Source organism: Balaenoptera borealis, assembly GCF_965194805.1.
Source record: "Balaenoptera borealis genome assembly, chromosome: 16".
NCBI lineage: Eukaryota > Metazoa > Chordata > Mammalia > Artiodactyla > Balaenopteridae > Balaenoptera > Balaenoptera borealis.
The window spans coordinates 11,281,113-11,298,451 of record NC_138872.1 but is presented as its reverse complement, the minus strand read 5'-3'; the positions used below and the strand labels follow the sequence as shown (position 1 = coordinate 11,298,451).

The 17,339-nt window shown below is 44.5% G+C and overlaps 1 protein-coding gene across 8 annotated transcripts in view; it reads left to right on the top strand.

Annotated features, from left to right (window-relative positions):
* PTPN1 (protein tyrosine phosphatase non-receptor type 1) overlaps positions 1–17,339 on the top strand; it is a 146,204-nt gene that overhangs the window by 68,143 nt on the left and 60,722 nt on the right. For 5 of the 8 annotated variants that reach the window (XR_014235872.1, XM_082361116.1, XM_082361118.1 and 2 more), the window contains exon 1: positions 8,497–8,741. The exons of 1 other annotated variant lie outside the window; for it this stretch is intronic. Coding sequence is in view for 5 of the 7 variants with exons in the window: in XM_082361116.1 (XP_082217242.1) it covers positions 8,679–8,741 (63 nt within the window). In the remaining 2 variants the exon portion in view is untranslated. Of the gene's footprint in view, positions 1–8,495; positions 8,742–17,243; positions 17,334–17,339 lie in introns of those variants that run through there. 2 more of the 8 variants (XM_082361121.1, XM_082361119.1) reach the window with 2 other exon arrangements.

Sequence of the window (17,339 nt, the reverse complement as noted above, 5' to 3'; positions counted from 1 at the left end):
GATCTTGGTTCTGAAATGAAGAAGTAAGAAGGGACAAGGGAGATTCTTATTTAGAAGAAAAGTGGTGACAAGTTGACGCAGGTGGTTTCCAAAAGATCTTGACTTCCAGAGCAACCAGGGCTCAGCGGAAGGAATGAGGCTAAACTTGAGACCCATAGGGCTGAAGGAAGGTAGAAACAGAAGGCAAAGACAGTGTAGCGGTTAGCACGCTTTTGGCTGCAAGTAATAAAAAAGCCAACCCAAAGTGGCTTCAACAATAAAACTAAAAAGCTTATGATCTTTACAAAGAAGTTCAGAGCTAGGTGGTTCCAGGGACAGTTCAGTAACTCAGTGACTTTGCCAAGGGCTCGGGGGCTCTCTCTCTGTGCTCCTCCAGCCTTAGCTTGTTGAGGAAGAGGCACAATTCCTTCCACGTGTCTCTTACAAGAGGGAGAAACCTTTCCCAGAAGCTCCTGGGCAGACTTTGCCTCACATCCCATTAGCTGGGATTGAGTAATATGTCCATGCTCAAACTGCAAAGGTGGCTTGGAAAAGGAATAGCTCACTTTTTCAGCCTCTGTTATACTGGGTGGGCTCTGTCAGCCCAAGAAGAAGGGGGGAGGGGATGATGGGTAGATAGGCAACCAAAAGTATCTGCCTCAGAAGGGAATTAACATTCTCTGGCCACTGTTTCTAACCCCAGCTGTCCCCGAAATTTCCAGCTTCCCCTTTAATATCTAACTAACAATCAGACCCCATGACTCTAAGAAGACCAAACTTTTATCAGGTTCTTTCTGCAGGATATTACTCAGAATCTCTGGGGGATGTTCACATGTCCCATGGACCATCCCTGTGGCTGCCTGGCAACCACGGTGAGCTGTCTGTCCCAGGACTTCTACTGCCCTTGTCGGCCTTCTCTTAACTGCCTGCATCAGGATGCTGCTCCTGTCCCCAGCGCCATCTTCATCTGGAGGCGGTACACAGCCCTCTTCCTTATCAGCCCCCTAACACATGTCTGGGTTAATTATAGAATATAGATTCAATTACTGTAACTCCCATGAACAGTGGCTTAAACAAAGCAGAAGTTTATTTTTAACAATAAGAATGATGTCTATAAGCAACCAGGATGACTAGACCTGTGCATATCAGCTGAAAATCAGCCCCCTTTATGTCTCTCTCACGGAACAGTGTGTGTGTGATCAGTCTAGGGGTGATGGGGCAGGCTCCTTCTGTCTTGTTCTCTTCCATCCCTTGTATGTTGCCCTTGTCTGCACAGTCCAAGTTGGAACCCACTATATCTACGTTCCAGGCAGCGGGATGGAGTAAAAAGCAAAAGAAAGAACTTTTCCTGTCCCTCTGCCCAGCACCCCCTGGGCCTTTGAGGGCATGATTTAGAAGTGGACCACATCACTTCTACCCACATCCTATTGGCCAGCATGTAGTCACATGGCATAGTTAGCTTCAAGGGAACCTGGGAAATGTAGTCTTTAGCTGGGCAGCCATGGCCCAGGTACAATCCTATTTCTATGAAAGAAGAGGAGAATTGATATTGGGGACAATTAGTATCTGGGTAATACCAAACCTAAGATGAGCTTGCAGCAGGGAACAACATTTTATCGAAGACTTGAGGATAACAGGTGGGAATTACAATGCAGAAAAGGAAAACACAAAATGAAATTGAAAGCAGATAGTTTCTAGAGGCCATGTACCTGCATCCTGCTGTCCCTCATGCCGGTCTCCGTCCTCCTTTCTCTCCAGCCAGTTGTGGGAGCCAGTCTACCTCCCACGGAGGGGGGGGGGCCTCCTGACCCTCTCTCTAGAATTTAGAGCCTTTCTCTTCCTCGCCTACCCGAGATATGGGCAGTGGGAATCTCCAGGTCCTTCAGAGGAAAGCTCCATCCACTGTGTGCTTCCCCATGGCCCAGGTGAGGACAGCTTGAGAGTTGTGAGCACATTCCCCCAAGTCAGGGTCCCTCTGCTTTCAGTCACTCTAAGTGTGGGTCCTCGCCATAGGCCTCCCTCCAGCACAGGAAAGGAAAAGTACAGGCCAGCCCCTCCCTCTCTGCACGGTCAGTTTTCAAATGGAAGACCATTTCCATCTTCAAATACAAAAACTACCGGAGCAAATATTTGATCCAAAAGACACACCTCTCTCCCAAGGACTCCAGGAACACTTTTATCTAAATGAAAGCTTAGAAGTTAATTCCTTTTCTCTAAAAGGGCTGCCATCTTGCTACAGTGCCACTCAACTCATAGACATGATGCCAACACTGCTGGTGACAATGGACAAATTACATAACCACTCTGCTTCCTCACCTGTCAAATAAGGTTAATAACATACCCTTTCACAGGGTTCTTGGGAAGATCTAGAGGGATGAAGGTAAAGCGCTAGCTTAGCACAGAGCTTGGCCCATAGTTAACACCCAATACATGTAGCAATTATAATTACTATTACTAAACAATAATAAACAACTCAACATGGGGAATCTGTATCTGAATAATGTCACTGTTTTAAGACTTCCCCCAAGAGTAGTAGTTCCTCCCAGAATAAAGGAGGGAAACCATTTCCATCTTCAAAGACAGAAACTGCTTCTAACCCACTTCAAGAATTTGAAAATCTAGACTCACTTCCAGGACTGGCTACATAATTTACAAGGCCCAGTGTAAAATGAATATGCAAGGTCCCTGATTCCAAAAATATTAAGGATTTCAAGATGGTGACTGCAGAGCATTAAACCAAGCGCAGGGCCCTTCTGAGCCCAGGCCCTGTGTAGCTGCACCGATTACAGACACACCCACAAAGCTGGCCCTGCTCACCTCCACCGGCATGACAGAAATTAGAGGTGTAAAACAGGAGGTTGCAACATATACTATGAAAACATCTGTAGGCAGATCATAGCCTGCTTTTTCTACTCAGCAACCTACACAACTGTAATAACAACAGCCTCATTTATGGAGTCCTTGCCCTGGACTAGAGACAAGGCTCAGACACCATCTCGTCCGACCATCACATCCCTGTCTTAATGTAAAAGACGCAAAACTGGCAATCAGAGAGGGTAAGTAACCTGTCCAAGGGCATAGAAGCCCAAGTCTGCCAGATTGCAGAACCTACGCCCAGAATCACTGTGTGTGCCACCAGTGTCCCCCCACCCCCTAAACTGGAGGGTGGAGGAAGCAGTGGCCTCTGGAAACCCTCCTTTGCTGAAAGCATGGGGCCAAGTCTGGTTTCCATCCTTGGGTCAAACTTGCCTGCTTGAAGTTTCCCTGCTTCAACCACCCCCTGTCTCTGACCCACCTTTCTCAGAACGCACGTGATTCCCCCTAGTTCCCCCTGAGCTCCTCCCTCCCCTGGGCACTCACTCTTGGAGGAGAGGCAGCTCCAGATTAGACTTACGTATTTATTCTTGTTTTTATTTTTAATGGCTTGGAGTAAAGTCTGGAATATTTTCTGGGAGTGGAGGGGAGGGAGAGTCTTCACAAGGATGGGGAAGGGCCCAGTGAGGACGTGAGTGAGGAGCTTCTGGGCTGCTAACCTTCCTGTAAGCTCTCACAGTGCAGAACTCACATATATTCATAGAATTTCAGAACTAGAAGCAGCATCTAGAGCTAAACTGCTTTCAAATCCTGGCTCCACCATTTCTTAGCTGTGTGACCACAAGCAAGCTGAGAAACTTTCTGTGCCTCACTTCAAATGGGGGGTAATAATAGTAATAGCTTCACCATGTTGTTGTAAGTGATAATTATTACCACTATTATTATGTCTTCATTGTTATTATTTGTTTAGAGTTCATGGGAATTCTTGGAGAGACTGTGTAGCATCACGGCTGAGAGCACAGATGCTGAAACCAGACTGCCTATTATCTAAATCCTACTTCCATACTTAGAGCTGTGCGACCTTGGTTAAGAATTTGACCTCTCTGGGCCTCGGTTTCTTTATTTGCCAATATTTCCCTTGGACAAAGTGATTGGCTTAGAGATGGCATGTGAGACTCAATTGGACCAATGAACTTCAAGGCCAGGACTTGTGCTGGGACCACAGGGAAAAGAAGCACTTTTTCCATCAGGGTTGCTGAATTGGCAGGATGTGAGTCTGGAGCTGCCAGGGCCATCCTGGTTACCTGGGGAGGAGAGTGAAGGTAACACAGAGGGAAGCACTAAGAGAGCAGGAGTAAGAGAGAGTCACGATGACATTGTTTGAGCCCTTGGATGCAGCTGTGCCTGAAGCAAACCACTTTTGGACTTCCCAGTTTCATGAGCCAGTGAATTCCCTATTTTGTGAAAGCTACTTTCAGTTGGGTTTTTCTCACTGGAAAGCATACAGGCTGACACTAGGAGGTTAAGCAACTTGCCCAAAGCCTGAAAGCTGGTAAGTAGCAGACCAGGGTTAGAAGATTCTAACCTGCTGCACCCAGACCAGCATTCTGTATTTGGGTGTTCATTGATTTCACCTCTTTACCCATTTTCTCATCTGCAAAATGGGACAACACCAGGCTTGCAGGACTTCTGGGAAATATAAACTGGGAGGTCACACCTAGCGCTGTCTGTGGCTGGAGACTGAAGCTCTGTGCATCCAGTTTCCAGCGCTGTGGGCCTGGGTTTTGCCCCTAGTCAGTTATTCTATCCCAGGAATGTCTTTGGCTGACCCCAAATCAGCCAACCAGTCAAGGCACCCAAACTTCGTTAGGAGAGCAGCTGTGAATCTCAGAGGGAAGGGCCACTTCCTTTCCTGGCTATGTGTCCTCACTGGTAGACAGAGTGAGCTGGATGACCCTGAGGACCCTGGAGGTCTGAGTCTATGAGGTAGAAAAAAGCCCTGTCATCTTGATTTCTGGAATCTTCCAAGGACCTGTGGCCCATCTGGGAATGACCTGTAGCTCAAGGAAGACGGCATTGAACCAAATCGACTTAATCTCTTTTCTTCATGAAGTTTACATTTAGTGGTAGAGATGGACGATAACACATAGAGAACAAACACATGACATAATACTACATGGTAACAGTAGGGAGAAAATATGTCCTCAAATGCCTGATAAGTTCTAAGAAGGAAAAAGGATACAGATTCACGGAACCGTTTATTAGGGGGCATCAGAAGGGGCCTCTCCGAGGAAGTGACATCTCACCAGAGACTACTTTGGTCTCTCTCTGAATTCCAAGCTCTTAACACTGGTCTACCTCCCAGAAAAAAGACCAGGCCGGATTTTTACCAGGAAGCTTGCTGACACTGCTAAGTTAGGAGTCGATGATCCATTGGAGGCTTGGTAAACAGCCATCCTTCTCTACTGACAACTCTTTAGGACATTTTAAAAAGTTTAATGGGTCATTGATTTGCTCCATTAGCTAAATCTGTGAAGGAAAGGCCCAAGAAACCACCTGAGACCATTCCTCAGGCAGACCTGCCAAGAAAAGGTTTTAGCTATCATGACACATGGTCATTTGTTTATTTTCTAACCAGTCATCACTAAAAGATTCCCAATCACCACCATCACAGCTCTGGGGGATACCAAGGCTTGGCTGGTTCTAGGCCAGGACTTGGCAGAGAACTGGTAGAGCGTGACAGACGAAAGCCAAGCCTTAGAGAGCCACAGAAGATTCCAGCACCTCAAGTCCCTCCTCCCAACCCAATATCAGGGGCTTGGGACACAGACAAGAAGTCGAGGTCCCTACCCTCATGGAACACTATAGTGGGGGGCAGGAAAAGGAAACAAGCCAACAAATAAAGAGGGAGATTTTAGAGATGAGCACTGTGATGCAGAAAACAAGGTCACCGGCAGAAAGTGACTGGGGGCTATTTTAGAGACCGTGGTCAGAGACCTGTCTGCAGAGGTAACATTTGACCTGAGACTTGAAGGGTGACAAGATCTGCAAGAAGAGTGGTCCAGGCAGCAGGAACAGTTGGTGCAAAGGTCCTGAGGTAGAAACTCATTCAATGAGTTAGAGGATTGGTCTAGAGTACAAGAAAAGGAGAAAGGTAGGGGAGGTGGGCCAGGGTTAGGACTTGTTTGGGTTTCATTCTAAGAAGGATGGGAAACTATTGGAGGGTTTTACCTACAAGAGTTTCATGATCCAAAAAATTAAAAGCGCTCTCTGGCTGCTGCTATGTGAAGAACGGATATAATAGTGATTAGTTGATACCTGAAATTAGGGGTTTCATTCAGGACCAGTATTGTGACAAAGTTTCACCCTCTGCCACTGTGGTAGGTTGAGTGGGGGACATATCTCAAAAAAGATATGTCCAAGTCCTAACCCCCAGAACCTGGGATATAACCTTATTCAGAAAAAGGGTCTTTGCAGATGTAATTAATTTAAGGATCTCAAAATGAGATCATCTTGGATTACCTGGCAATGCAAAATCCTCCTGGATTAGAGTGGGTCCTAGATCCAATGACAGGTATTCTGGAAAGAGTGAGGCCGAGGGAGATTAGACAGCTGGAAGAGGAGACAGAGGAGAAAAACCACATAAAGACGGACACAGAGACTGCATTTATGCTGCCGCAAGCTGAGGAACCATTGAAGTCACCAGGAGCTGGAAGAGGCAAGGAAGGATTCTCCCCTAGAGACTTCAGAGGGAGTGTGGCCCTGTCAACACATTGACTTCAGACGTCTGGCCTCCAGAACTGTTCAAAAATATATTTCTGTTGCTTTAAGCCACCACATTTGTGGTAATTTGTTACGGCCACCCTAGGTAACTAATACATCCACTAAATACACGTGGACTCTGCACGCACACACCCACCTCCACTCCTTCATCAAGATCCCGTGCATAGCACTGGCCCCACTCAAAGGCCGCTCCAGTCACTGGGTGGTACTCCCTGCAGGCATGAGGGCCACTTGGGCTCCAGATGGGCATTTGATTTATTTACTTACTTAGGTCAGCCCACAGTGAGAAGAATGAACCAGCCTTGTTCTGTCCCCCACAACAAGGAGCTCTGAGTTCTGTGAGTTCCAGATAAACTAGCTCTCAAAGAAACAAGGGCAGGAAGAGTACACGAACCTGGAGAGTCACTTAAATGGCTAAGACTTATATTAGGCAGCTTCCAAGTGTGGCGTTCCCAAACTTTTCACCCGAAGGGGCATCTTTTGTTAATTTCCCCCTCCATGGAATACTCAGTTTCTAAAGACATTGTTTATCAAACCAATTGCATTTATTCAACAAGGATTTACCTCCCATTTGCTGTTATTTGAAGGTATATAACAATGGGGGCTCATATTTATTGATCCACTCACTAGACTAAAAGCATTATATATACTCTTTCAATCTTCACACCACCCTATGAGATGGGTACTTTCATTATCTTCATTTTACAAAGGAGGGAACAGAGGCAGAGAGGGGTTAGGTAATTTGCCCAAGGTTGCGCAGCTAGTATTTAGTAGAGCTGGAATTTGGACTCAGGCAGCCTGTCTCCAAAGCGAGCACTCCCCTGAAGACTGGTTAGAATCCCGGCTTCCATACCAATGTGCAAAGGTACTCTGGACAAGTGATTTTGCCTCACTGTGCCTCAGTTTCCTCATCTATAAAATGGGAATAATAAAAGTGCCTATATTGTAGGGTTGTTGTAGAGATTAAATGAGAAAATGTACTTGGAATGCCAGGCACAGTGCCTGCCACAAGCACTCAAGGAATGAGCTGGAATTCAACACCGCTGCTCTGGGTAGGCTTGAGATGGGAAGAGTGAACAGAGATGATTCTGTCCTCTAGGGTCCCTGACCCCATGGAGTTCACAATCTTCATATAATGTGCCCGACACAAAAGTGAATGGCTTAAAGTACATCCTGCAGCAAAACCACCTGACCAGCCATTCTCATGTGTGCTTCAAGGACCATAGGTATAGAATTAGCTGGGGTTGCTGGTAAAAAATACAGATTTCTGTATCCGAATCCTTTGGAAGTGAGCCCAGAAATCTGCCATTATTCAACACTAATGCACCATGGAATTTGTGCTCCACTGAGTCCATTCTGAGCAGGACTTCCTTGCTACTTTGGGACGTATTAAAAATCATTCCAAGACCCCAATCCATTCATTTCTGCAGTGCCCAGGATAGGAGACCCCAAACGCAAAGTACATTCAGAGAGTAGTGGGTCTTCCCCAGCAGCCTGGTAAATCATGAAGCTCTAAGTTTCTCGAAAAGAGGGCGGACATCTGGCCAGAGGCGGGAGCCTGGAAGGGGAGCATGAAACCCCCCCCCCCTCCCCCTTGGAGCACTGAGGCCTGGGCCCTGGCGCTGCAGGAAAGATGCATGACTGCTTCAAGGTCACTCTGTGACTCAACGGACCGCATCGATGCTTGAATTCAAGATCGGTGGCAGCCGGGCAAACCCACGCGCCGTGGGCGGGGCTCCCGGGGTCGCCTAGGCAACGGGCGCGCGCCACGCCCAAGCTCGTAGACCGGGATGGGAGGGGAGGAGGGAGGGCACGCTGCAAGATGTCTTCCCCCAGCACCTCCCCCGGCTCCGCCCCGCGGAACTGCTAGCCGACATTCCTGAGCGCTGATTGGTCCTTCCGCTTGAGGGGCGGAGCCCGCGGCAGCGCGGTGCGTACTTCCGGCTGCCGGGTTGACATGAAGAAGCAGCGGCGGCTAGGGCGGCGGTAGCGGCGAGAGTCGCGGCTTGCAGCGGGACTAAGTGCGGAGAGCGCGACGCGGCCTAGAGCGGCAGACGGCGCAGTGGGCCGAGGAGGAGGCGCAGCAGCCCCCCTGGCCCGCCATGGAGATGGAAAAGGAGTTCGAGCAGATCGACAAGGCTGGGAGCTGGGCGGCCATTTACCAGGTGCGGGAGCGCCCCAGAGCGCGGCAGGCCCTTCGCTTAGGCCTAGCGAACCTTCCCCTCAGACCCCCAGGCCCCGCTCTCCCTCTGGGTCCCGCCCTCCGCCTCGGCCCTGCTCCGTGAGGATTCGATCCGACGGCGGCAGAGGCCGGCCGCCTCTCTCTTTGTCCCCCGGGTGGGCCTGCGTCTCTCCCCGGCCTCGCAGTCCCCTTTGATCCCCCACCTACCTCATATCCTCCAGTCCGGGTGACCTCTCAAGCCTGGAAGCCGCCAGTCTCTGCTCTCAGCGCGAAGCCTCGCACCCCGACCCCGCCCCCCTGCCTGTCCACTCTGTCCCCTGGGGTGGATAGAACACCCCCACTACTTCCTTTCTAGACTGGACCACCTCAGGCTGTCTTCCTTTGTCTCCCCGGGGGAAAGGGTTACTCCCCCCTCCCTCCTTTACATTTCCTTTCTCTTGGTCTCTGTGCGTCGAGTCCCAAGGATGACAGTCCCTTCCCCCTTCCTGTTCATTCATTTAATGGATCTGAATTGACGTGCCTCTTCCGTGCTAGGCGCTGCTGAGGCGCTGGAGGTAGTGTTTGCTGAACAAGACAGGCAAGATCCTATCCCCCGTGAGCTTAGAGTCGAACAGGGCAGTCCAACACATAAGCAGACAATTTCAGATGGGGACAAGTGCTTTGAAGAAAACAACATAACGGGGTAGAGAGTGATTTCAGGGAAGATGGCCTGCCTCAGAGAAGGGGATCAGGGAAGATCTGTCAGAGGAAGAGATACTTGCTCTGTGAGCTAAGCCCTGAGAGTAGCAGGCTAAAGAGCTTTCCAGCCAGGAGGTCTGGAGTACCCACTCCACTGGGGCCAGAATATTACCCCGTGTCAGGCAGGCAACAGGGGAGGTTAACGTTTTTACTCTCTCTAAAATAAGCATCTTTCACCCGATGAGCATCTTATCCTTTGGTCATGGTTGAGATGATGGTGTCTTCCCCGTCCTCATCTCCTTGTGGGTTACGGTGGTTCATAAATAAAAAGTTCGGAAGGTAGGGTTTCTCACGTATCTCTACATCATCAGATTAAAAAGATGAAGAAGTCTGCTTTCACAAGAACTAAATCCTCTGAAGAAAATATGTGCTCCCGATTAAATGTCATCGCGGGGGTTGTGAGGATTAACCAAAACCACACTCGGTATTTTAAATAAGCAATGTACAGAATAGAGAGATGTTGTTACTTGCGTAAAGGGAGAAGGCTGTTTTCGGCTTATAGGCTCAAAAGGCAAATTGTGAGATCCATCAGCTGGTAGTATTAAAATCTATTTTGAGCTCCACTTAAAAAGGAAAAAAGCTTTAAGCAGTTCTTTGGTATGCTTGACTAACAAAAGCCTTTTTTTGGCAGGCTTGGTTTCATGTGGATTTGCATCAAGCTTATTTGACAGGATTCTTTTTACTTGCGCTGTAATGTATATTAGCTTCTGATAGACTAATACATATAACCACTCTAATCTGTATAAGTACGATCGATCAATATCTAAAATTTGTATTCCGTGTCTAGTCTCTCTGAGTTAACTGAATGAATCCCACTAGTGACTTTGAGAATGTGTAGACAAATTTTCTGCATCAGATTGAATACAGCAGAGTCTAAAGTGGTTTTAAATGAAAAAATTCTTGGTCTGAAGTGTTGGAGTTGATAATGATATACCCCATCACAAGTAGGGGTGGCCTCCAGGAGGTACTGGGGAGAATCTTTTATACTGAAGCTGACTCAGTTGGCAACAGCAAATTCATATTATAAAAAGTCCTTGTTTGAATTTGATTACTTACAGTCTTAGGGAGGAGTGGGAGACCTGTCACCCAAGCACTGTTAAAACTATGCTAAGCAAGTCACTAGCGTGGAGCCTGGTCTTCAGTTAATTTCCCTCATTGTTCTTATGTTTGTCTACCACCTGGGAACCCCAGGAGTTAGTCGAGATTGCTGTATGTTGAGAGTTCTCTAGATCCTTAATCGATTGCCACATTTCTAGAGGTGGTTTCTTTTATCTTAGAGAATTATCCACTATGGGCTTTCTCACCTCTGCAGTACAGATATTTTTCTTTTACAAAATCTAAATCAGACGCTCTTTTCCTTCTTGATGTTAAAAGTGGCAAACTCTGGCATTTTAAAAAAAATGTAGAGTTCAAATGACCTTGAGTCTAAAGTGGCAAATTTTCCAAAGTGTGTGTCAATTTACGAAAACCATTATTTTTCAGGAATTCAAAGAAATGTGTTTATGGTGGGTAGAAAATGGAAGTTAAAAAAATTAATATTTTGTAGCCCGTCACAATGAAGGCAGCCTTATACAGAGTCATTTTGAGCTTGCTTAGTCTATTGTGATTTTTTAAATAATATGTAATTTTTGCTTAACATTTTGTAAACAAAGCGGTGCAGTTATTTCTCACTATACTAACTTCTAACTAGAACAAAAAGATGTAAAAACTTGGAAACAATTGGGAAAAGAACAAAGGATGAAGTAGACTTTTGAATGCCGAGGAATGAGGCGGCTTAGAAAACAAATGTTTCAGGCGAAGATTCTCTGCTAGCTCAATTTGATAAAGTGAGCATAACTGATTTTATATAGTTGTTAATGCTAATAGATAGCATAGATACTAATAAGCATTGAGGTCTATAAAAAGTCAGCCTTGATAGCATGTGTAGATGGCTTTAAAAAATTGTTTTCTATCATTTAAATGATTGTATGTCTGGTTTGAAAAGTGGAAGTAATACTTAGCAAGCCTGGAGTGCCCAAAAGAGAAGAGAGAACACAGATAGGGCAAAGGGATTGGTTTTTGGAGCTAGAATGAGAGAAGAGGGGGCTTGAATGAATGAAAATAGGAAAAAACTACCCTCCATTTGTAGTTTAAGGTTTGGGTCAGGTGTTTCGCCATTTCTCTCATCTCTAATTCTTTGATTCTCTGACACTGTTCACTACTTTTCAGTATGAATGATTTGATTGTTTCAGATAAAGGAGATTGCAACAATAGCTTGTGACTTGAAGGCAAGATTTATTCTATGTTAGAGGCAGGCTTTGTAAGACGGGCCACTCTTCCAATTGACATTTGTTTTTATAGCTGCTTTCATTATGAAATACGATCTAATGCCTGACTAGGTTAAAACCATGTTATAACAATAATTCACTAAAATTCCTTACTGCTGTATACAGCTTATTTTGTTAACAGTCCAAGATGAATATTAAAATTTCCCAGTAATTTTTTATATAAATACCATTCTCTTCAGAGAAAAACCGTGTTTTGTGCAGAGGAGAAAGATCTATACACTATGACTCACTTCACTTAAAAAAGAGAAAGACAAACGGAAGTGACATGGAGAGGATGGGAAGCTCTAGTCATCTTGAGTGACCCATTAGATCTAAATGTTCTTGTGTAGCCCTGGTTTGAGTGAACTAAATTTAGGTGTCTGATCACCACTCTGGAAATGGTGCAAAGACGTTTGTAATTGTCTGGACTCAGATTAACTGGGGGCACAAGTAGAAATAGTGGAGGGAAGAACTTTTTGCTCTCATTATTTGTTTGACATCACTGGCATATTTATAGGAATACTTTGGTTCTTTTGGAAGTGCATCATAAACTATATCAGATGGTTCCGAAGAGTCAGCTGGGGGATAATGGTAATGCAAATGATTTTCGGTTGCCAGTTATCTACCATTGGGCTCCAAGGCCCCTCCAGTGCATTTTGCATTTTTTTTTTTTTTTTGGCTGAGCTGCGCTGCATGCGGGATCTTAGTTCCCCGACCAGGGATCGAACCCATGCCCCACTGCATTGGAAGTGTGGAGTCTTAACCACTGGACTGCCAGGGAAGTCCCTGCATTTTGCATTTTAGCATGAATAGCTCCCCCAAACCTATTTAAAAAGATGCCTGGTAATGAGTAGTGTAATTGAATGTATACTGAATTTCATGATAGAAATAAATTTTAAAATTTCCTGTAGGGGTTTTGTCAGACTCTTAACTGCTGAAATAACTGTGCCTTTTCTTTTTTCCTGTTTCTCTTTTTTTTGAGTTGTCGATATTTTCTGATCTTTTAGATGGCAGAATCCTTTTGGCAGTTTTTGTCTTATGCTGTGCTTTTAATTGCAGGTACTTTTTCATAAGCCAGCCTGAGCTCATGTGTATTTTGCACAAGCTGGCATCCCTCCCTACAGTGTTTATGTTAATTTGTTCATGGTAACCAACTAATACTGACTACAAATAGTCTGGACATGTTTCTTTGTACTGCCCATGTTTAGGAAAAGGGGAAGTCCAGCAGGGTCATTGTGTCCAAGACAGTGTAGTTTGGTACCAGTCATTTGGTGCATGTTTTGAATATCCAGAAGTGCTGGGGACTTTGGAATGGTTCTTGATTCCCTCTACCACATCTCATTGATTGGTCACTATGATGTCCTTCCTACCATCCCAGTGGTCTAGGTTCTCAAATTTTGCTTATAATACTGCTGTCGTTTCTGGTTTCACATTACAGAAATTAGTGAAACCAGAAGCATATTAATAAGGTCCCTCAGCAATCTCTCCACATCTCCTCCCCGCCCCACTGTGTATATTCTTCACATTATCACTAGAGTAATTGTGTTAAAAACAGACCTGAGTCTGTCACTCCTCTGTTTACTTCTATGCTTTCATTTATCTGTAAGGTCCAAGCTCCTTGGCATGGCAACCAGGTTCCAGCCATCCCCTCCTGTGTACCTTTTATTCTAGCCACACTAGAAGGTGCAGTGTTCTCCAGACTCATCCTTCTCTTTCATTCCTCTGTACTTTGGCTCAACACTTTGTTTAGGCTGCCTTTCCCACTCATTCTGGCTTGCGCCTCCCAGCTCAAATGTGTGGCCCCTTGCACTAGATTTTGGCTCTCTCACTTGTGTGCTTACATACACCTTCATACCTATCTCTTTTAAAGCCCTGCTCTCATGGGAGCTGTTCGTTTGTATCCGGGTCCATCTACTCTAGGGTCCAAACTGTGGAAGTCAGCTCTTCCATCTTTCTCATTCATCTTGGTGTCCTCTGCACCGGGCACAAAGTGCCTAAGAAATGTTGGGGTTGAATCGATTGTCAGCACTTTGCCCCAGGCCCTGACAATAGAAAGACAAGTCACAGTTCCCAACTCCCATTCTGGGGGAGGAGGAATGGTAGACACAAAAAGATTAGCCTGCGTTAGTACTAATAGCAGAGGCCACTCTCAGAGAAAACCAGTACAATTTGAGCCATGGCTTGATGAGGCAGTTTGGTATTGCCTGCTGTGGTGGCTTGGAAGAAAAGCTTGGATGCTTACCCAGTAGGAAACCCAGTTTGTTTCACAGGAACTTCAAATTTAACAACAAATTTGTACTTGGCCTGAGGCGAACTTAATAGGAAACTTGGAGGTGATATATCTGTCTCTCTAAGAATTATTGAATTACTCTGTTCTCATCACTCTTGACTTGTTCTCACATGCCTTCTAGAAGGACTTTGCATGTAGCTGGTTTGTAAAATATTTTTTGACTGTGGGATTAAAAATATGGTTCTCTGTAAAGTAACAACCCTTATAAAACCTGTGATTTCTTTTCAAAGTATAAATGCTAAAGGCAAACGTTTTTGGCCTTTGATCAGATCACCCTTCTGGGCAAGAGAGTAGCTTTATCTTTTGCTTTTTCTCTAGTTAGCTCTAACACTAACTAGGCTGAATGGGTCCCTTCCTTTCTTTGGGCTTCAGTCCCTTCCTGTGTAAAAATGATCCTTGACTAACTGATCACTAAGTTCTCGTCAAGTAATGAAAGTCTTTAATATGCTCACACAGAGAGTTTGATGTTCCTGAAGTAATCCTTGTAACCACTGCTGTGGTTACTCAATTTTGTAAGGTGCGTGGGTGTCGGTGGGTACGGTTAGGCTCAAAAATGTGTAAGAGTTTTGTGAGTATAGTTAAAGATTCAAAAGAATTGAATCTTTTTTTTCCCGAGAGGTATTGAACACTTTTAATAAGTAGGGTTCATGTGGTTTAGTAATGTGGGAAAATGAGTGGCACTGACATATGAGTTAGGCTTGCAGTTTTTCTCTGAGTAGCAATTGGGTGGTTTTTCCTGTAAAGATAGAGGAACTGATTCTCGAGAATTTACGAAAGATTCAACCCCAGCTAGGTACACTAAGAGTAGCTGCCCTTTATGTTGTAATTTTAGAAAGAAACCAACATCTGGTCTAAACTTCATTTGAAGAGCGTGATAGTATACACAGCTGCCGTGTTTGAGAAGAAAGTACCTAAGGCTCCAGCATTTTAGAAATAATGCTTCACTTTGTAGAAGTGGGCTTCATAGTTTCCTAGCTGCTGCCCTCTCCTTCCTCGAGGCAGCTTGACGTATCACAAGTGTCTTACTGACAGTTTTGTAAATTTTGAAATGTCTGAAAGCTAGGAACAAGACCATTTCCCATGGAAGATTTTTTTCCCCCGAAATAAATAGCCAAAGAAAAGTCAAGGCCCCCCAAATCAGTTGATCTTCGGAATGTGGTACAAGTCACACTGCAGACAAAAATAACTACTGATAAATGATTTTCAGTTTTTTGTTGTTGTTGTTTTTTAATTTGTGACCTGATTCAGTTTGCAGTTTTGAATGCTTACTATTCTACCAACGCTGTTTGTAAAGTTTTACGGATACCCCGTGGTAATTAGAATTGGTGCTTAAGAAGTTCTACAACATGGAATCACAAAATAAACATGGCTTCTTAGCAAAGGGACACTTAAGGTCCATATTTTTCTCTGGAAAATATACATATTCCCTACTACTCTTAATCTAGTAGTGTGCCAGGAAATTCTGAGTCCTTATTGAGGCTTAACCGCTTGTTGAAGCAAACCTTTGGGCTCGAGTGGACTTGTGTCCTGGGCTTCTTTCTTTTTTACTTGCAGAGCTTTCTTCCCAAAGACTGATTGAGGCACGTTTTCTTTTACAGATGAAGAAGGAAAAGCCTCGGCTGTGTTTGTGGCTTTTGTGGGCAAGCGACACCACTTGCAAAGATAAGATGAGCATAGCAAAACTAGGTTTCCAAAACTGTGTTTTTTAAATTTATTAGTTAGTGATTAGAGAAGGAAAACTCTCTCTTATCTCTCTCTGTTATGAAACATTTTTCCCCCAACTTTTTTTTTTCTTATCTAATGGCTTTGTTACTGGTGCATCTCTTCCTTTTAAAGAATCTCATTTAAAAAATGCCATGCTAAGTTCCAGGGAACAGCTTAGCTAGTTTTTATTCTGATGAGTACTGATTACTCAGAGAAATATACACTATTGTGAATTGCTTACAGGAAGATGAACATCAAGTAATTACTCCAAGTAGTTGGAATTCTCCGAAGAACAGGGGGTTACTTAAAAATGTCTGCGCATGAAATCACTTCTGAATATAACTTCACTCAAGAGAACAAATAGGCAAGCTGCATTTAGCATAATACGGTAAATTAGCTTTAAATTCCCTCGGTGCTTAAACATTTGTCACTGTTATATTTATCTCTTTTAGATTTTGTATTGCTTCACTATTCAAATAGTCAGGGCTGAGTTTGCTTCTACAAGGATAAAGGCAAAGTATGCCTAACTGGGTCATAAATATTTGTGTGCCTCCCTTTTGCACAGAGAAAAGAGGCCTCTAAGGAGATATTCAGGGGTCTTTCAGAGGGAGGATACTTTGTTTTGTGGTTTTTGTTGTTCTTGTTGTTTTGCTTTATTTTTACCCTGATTCAAACCGTTATTTTGACAGCATCTTAGAGTTAAGAGCATTGCCATTATTGTTCTCCACCACCTGGATACCACCTCCCTGTTGCCAGGGTCTTTTGGATCATCCTCGGAGGTGGGGTGAAGGGGTGAAGCAGAGTGGTGCAATATCAGGAAGTTGCATTAAGCCACATCAGGTTGACAGGCACAAAGCCACATTTCTGGAGCAATCCCCAGTATACCGGGTGATATGGCCATGATTGAGGGTTAGCTGGTCCACGTCTCCCATGAACCATCCTTGAGAATCCACATCCCCATGATGTGCTGCGTTTTAATGGGTCCTTTATGTACCTATCATGGTACCATTTCTAAGTGTATTTAAATATTCCTTCATGTCCCACTAACAGTTTTTCTTAATACATCCTAGGAATATTAGTGTCATTAGCAGTATTTTATTTCATCTGTTCTTGTCATAGTACCCAGGTCTGCTACTGTCCCTTGTTTTTCTACTTACTGATAAGAATGCTTTTGAGAGTTTTAGTATTGAAGAGTGCACAGTAGCAGTTGGTAGGTTTTATACTCATCGTTTCTTAACCACTCGTTTCCAACCTTTTTGAGCTTGAACTTTCCCGTGAAAACTTATCAAAAATGTAGTCATCATGCAGAGAGAATCATGGTAAAAGTAGTTGAAGTTTAACAAACTAGTACCTTTTTTTTTTTGCATGAACCCACATTTGTCAACTAAGCTTCCTTTTGCAACACGTTCCACTACTTTATGACAAAAACTTTTGTGTTTCCCAACAGCCTTTGTTCATTGGAAGATGTTGCTTTTGGAAGTAGGAAATAAACGGCTTGAGGAGATGGAGGCAAGCTTTGGTCTGAAGTAGGAGTCTGGTATGT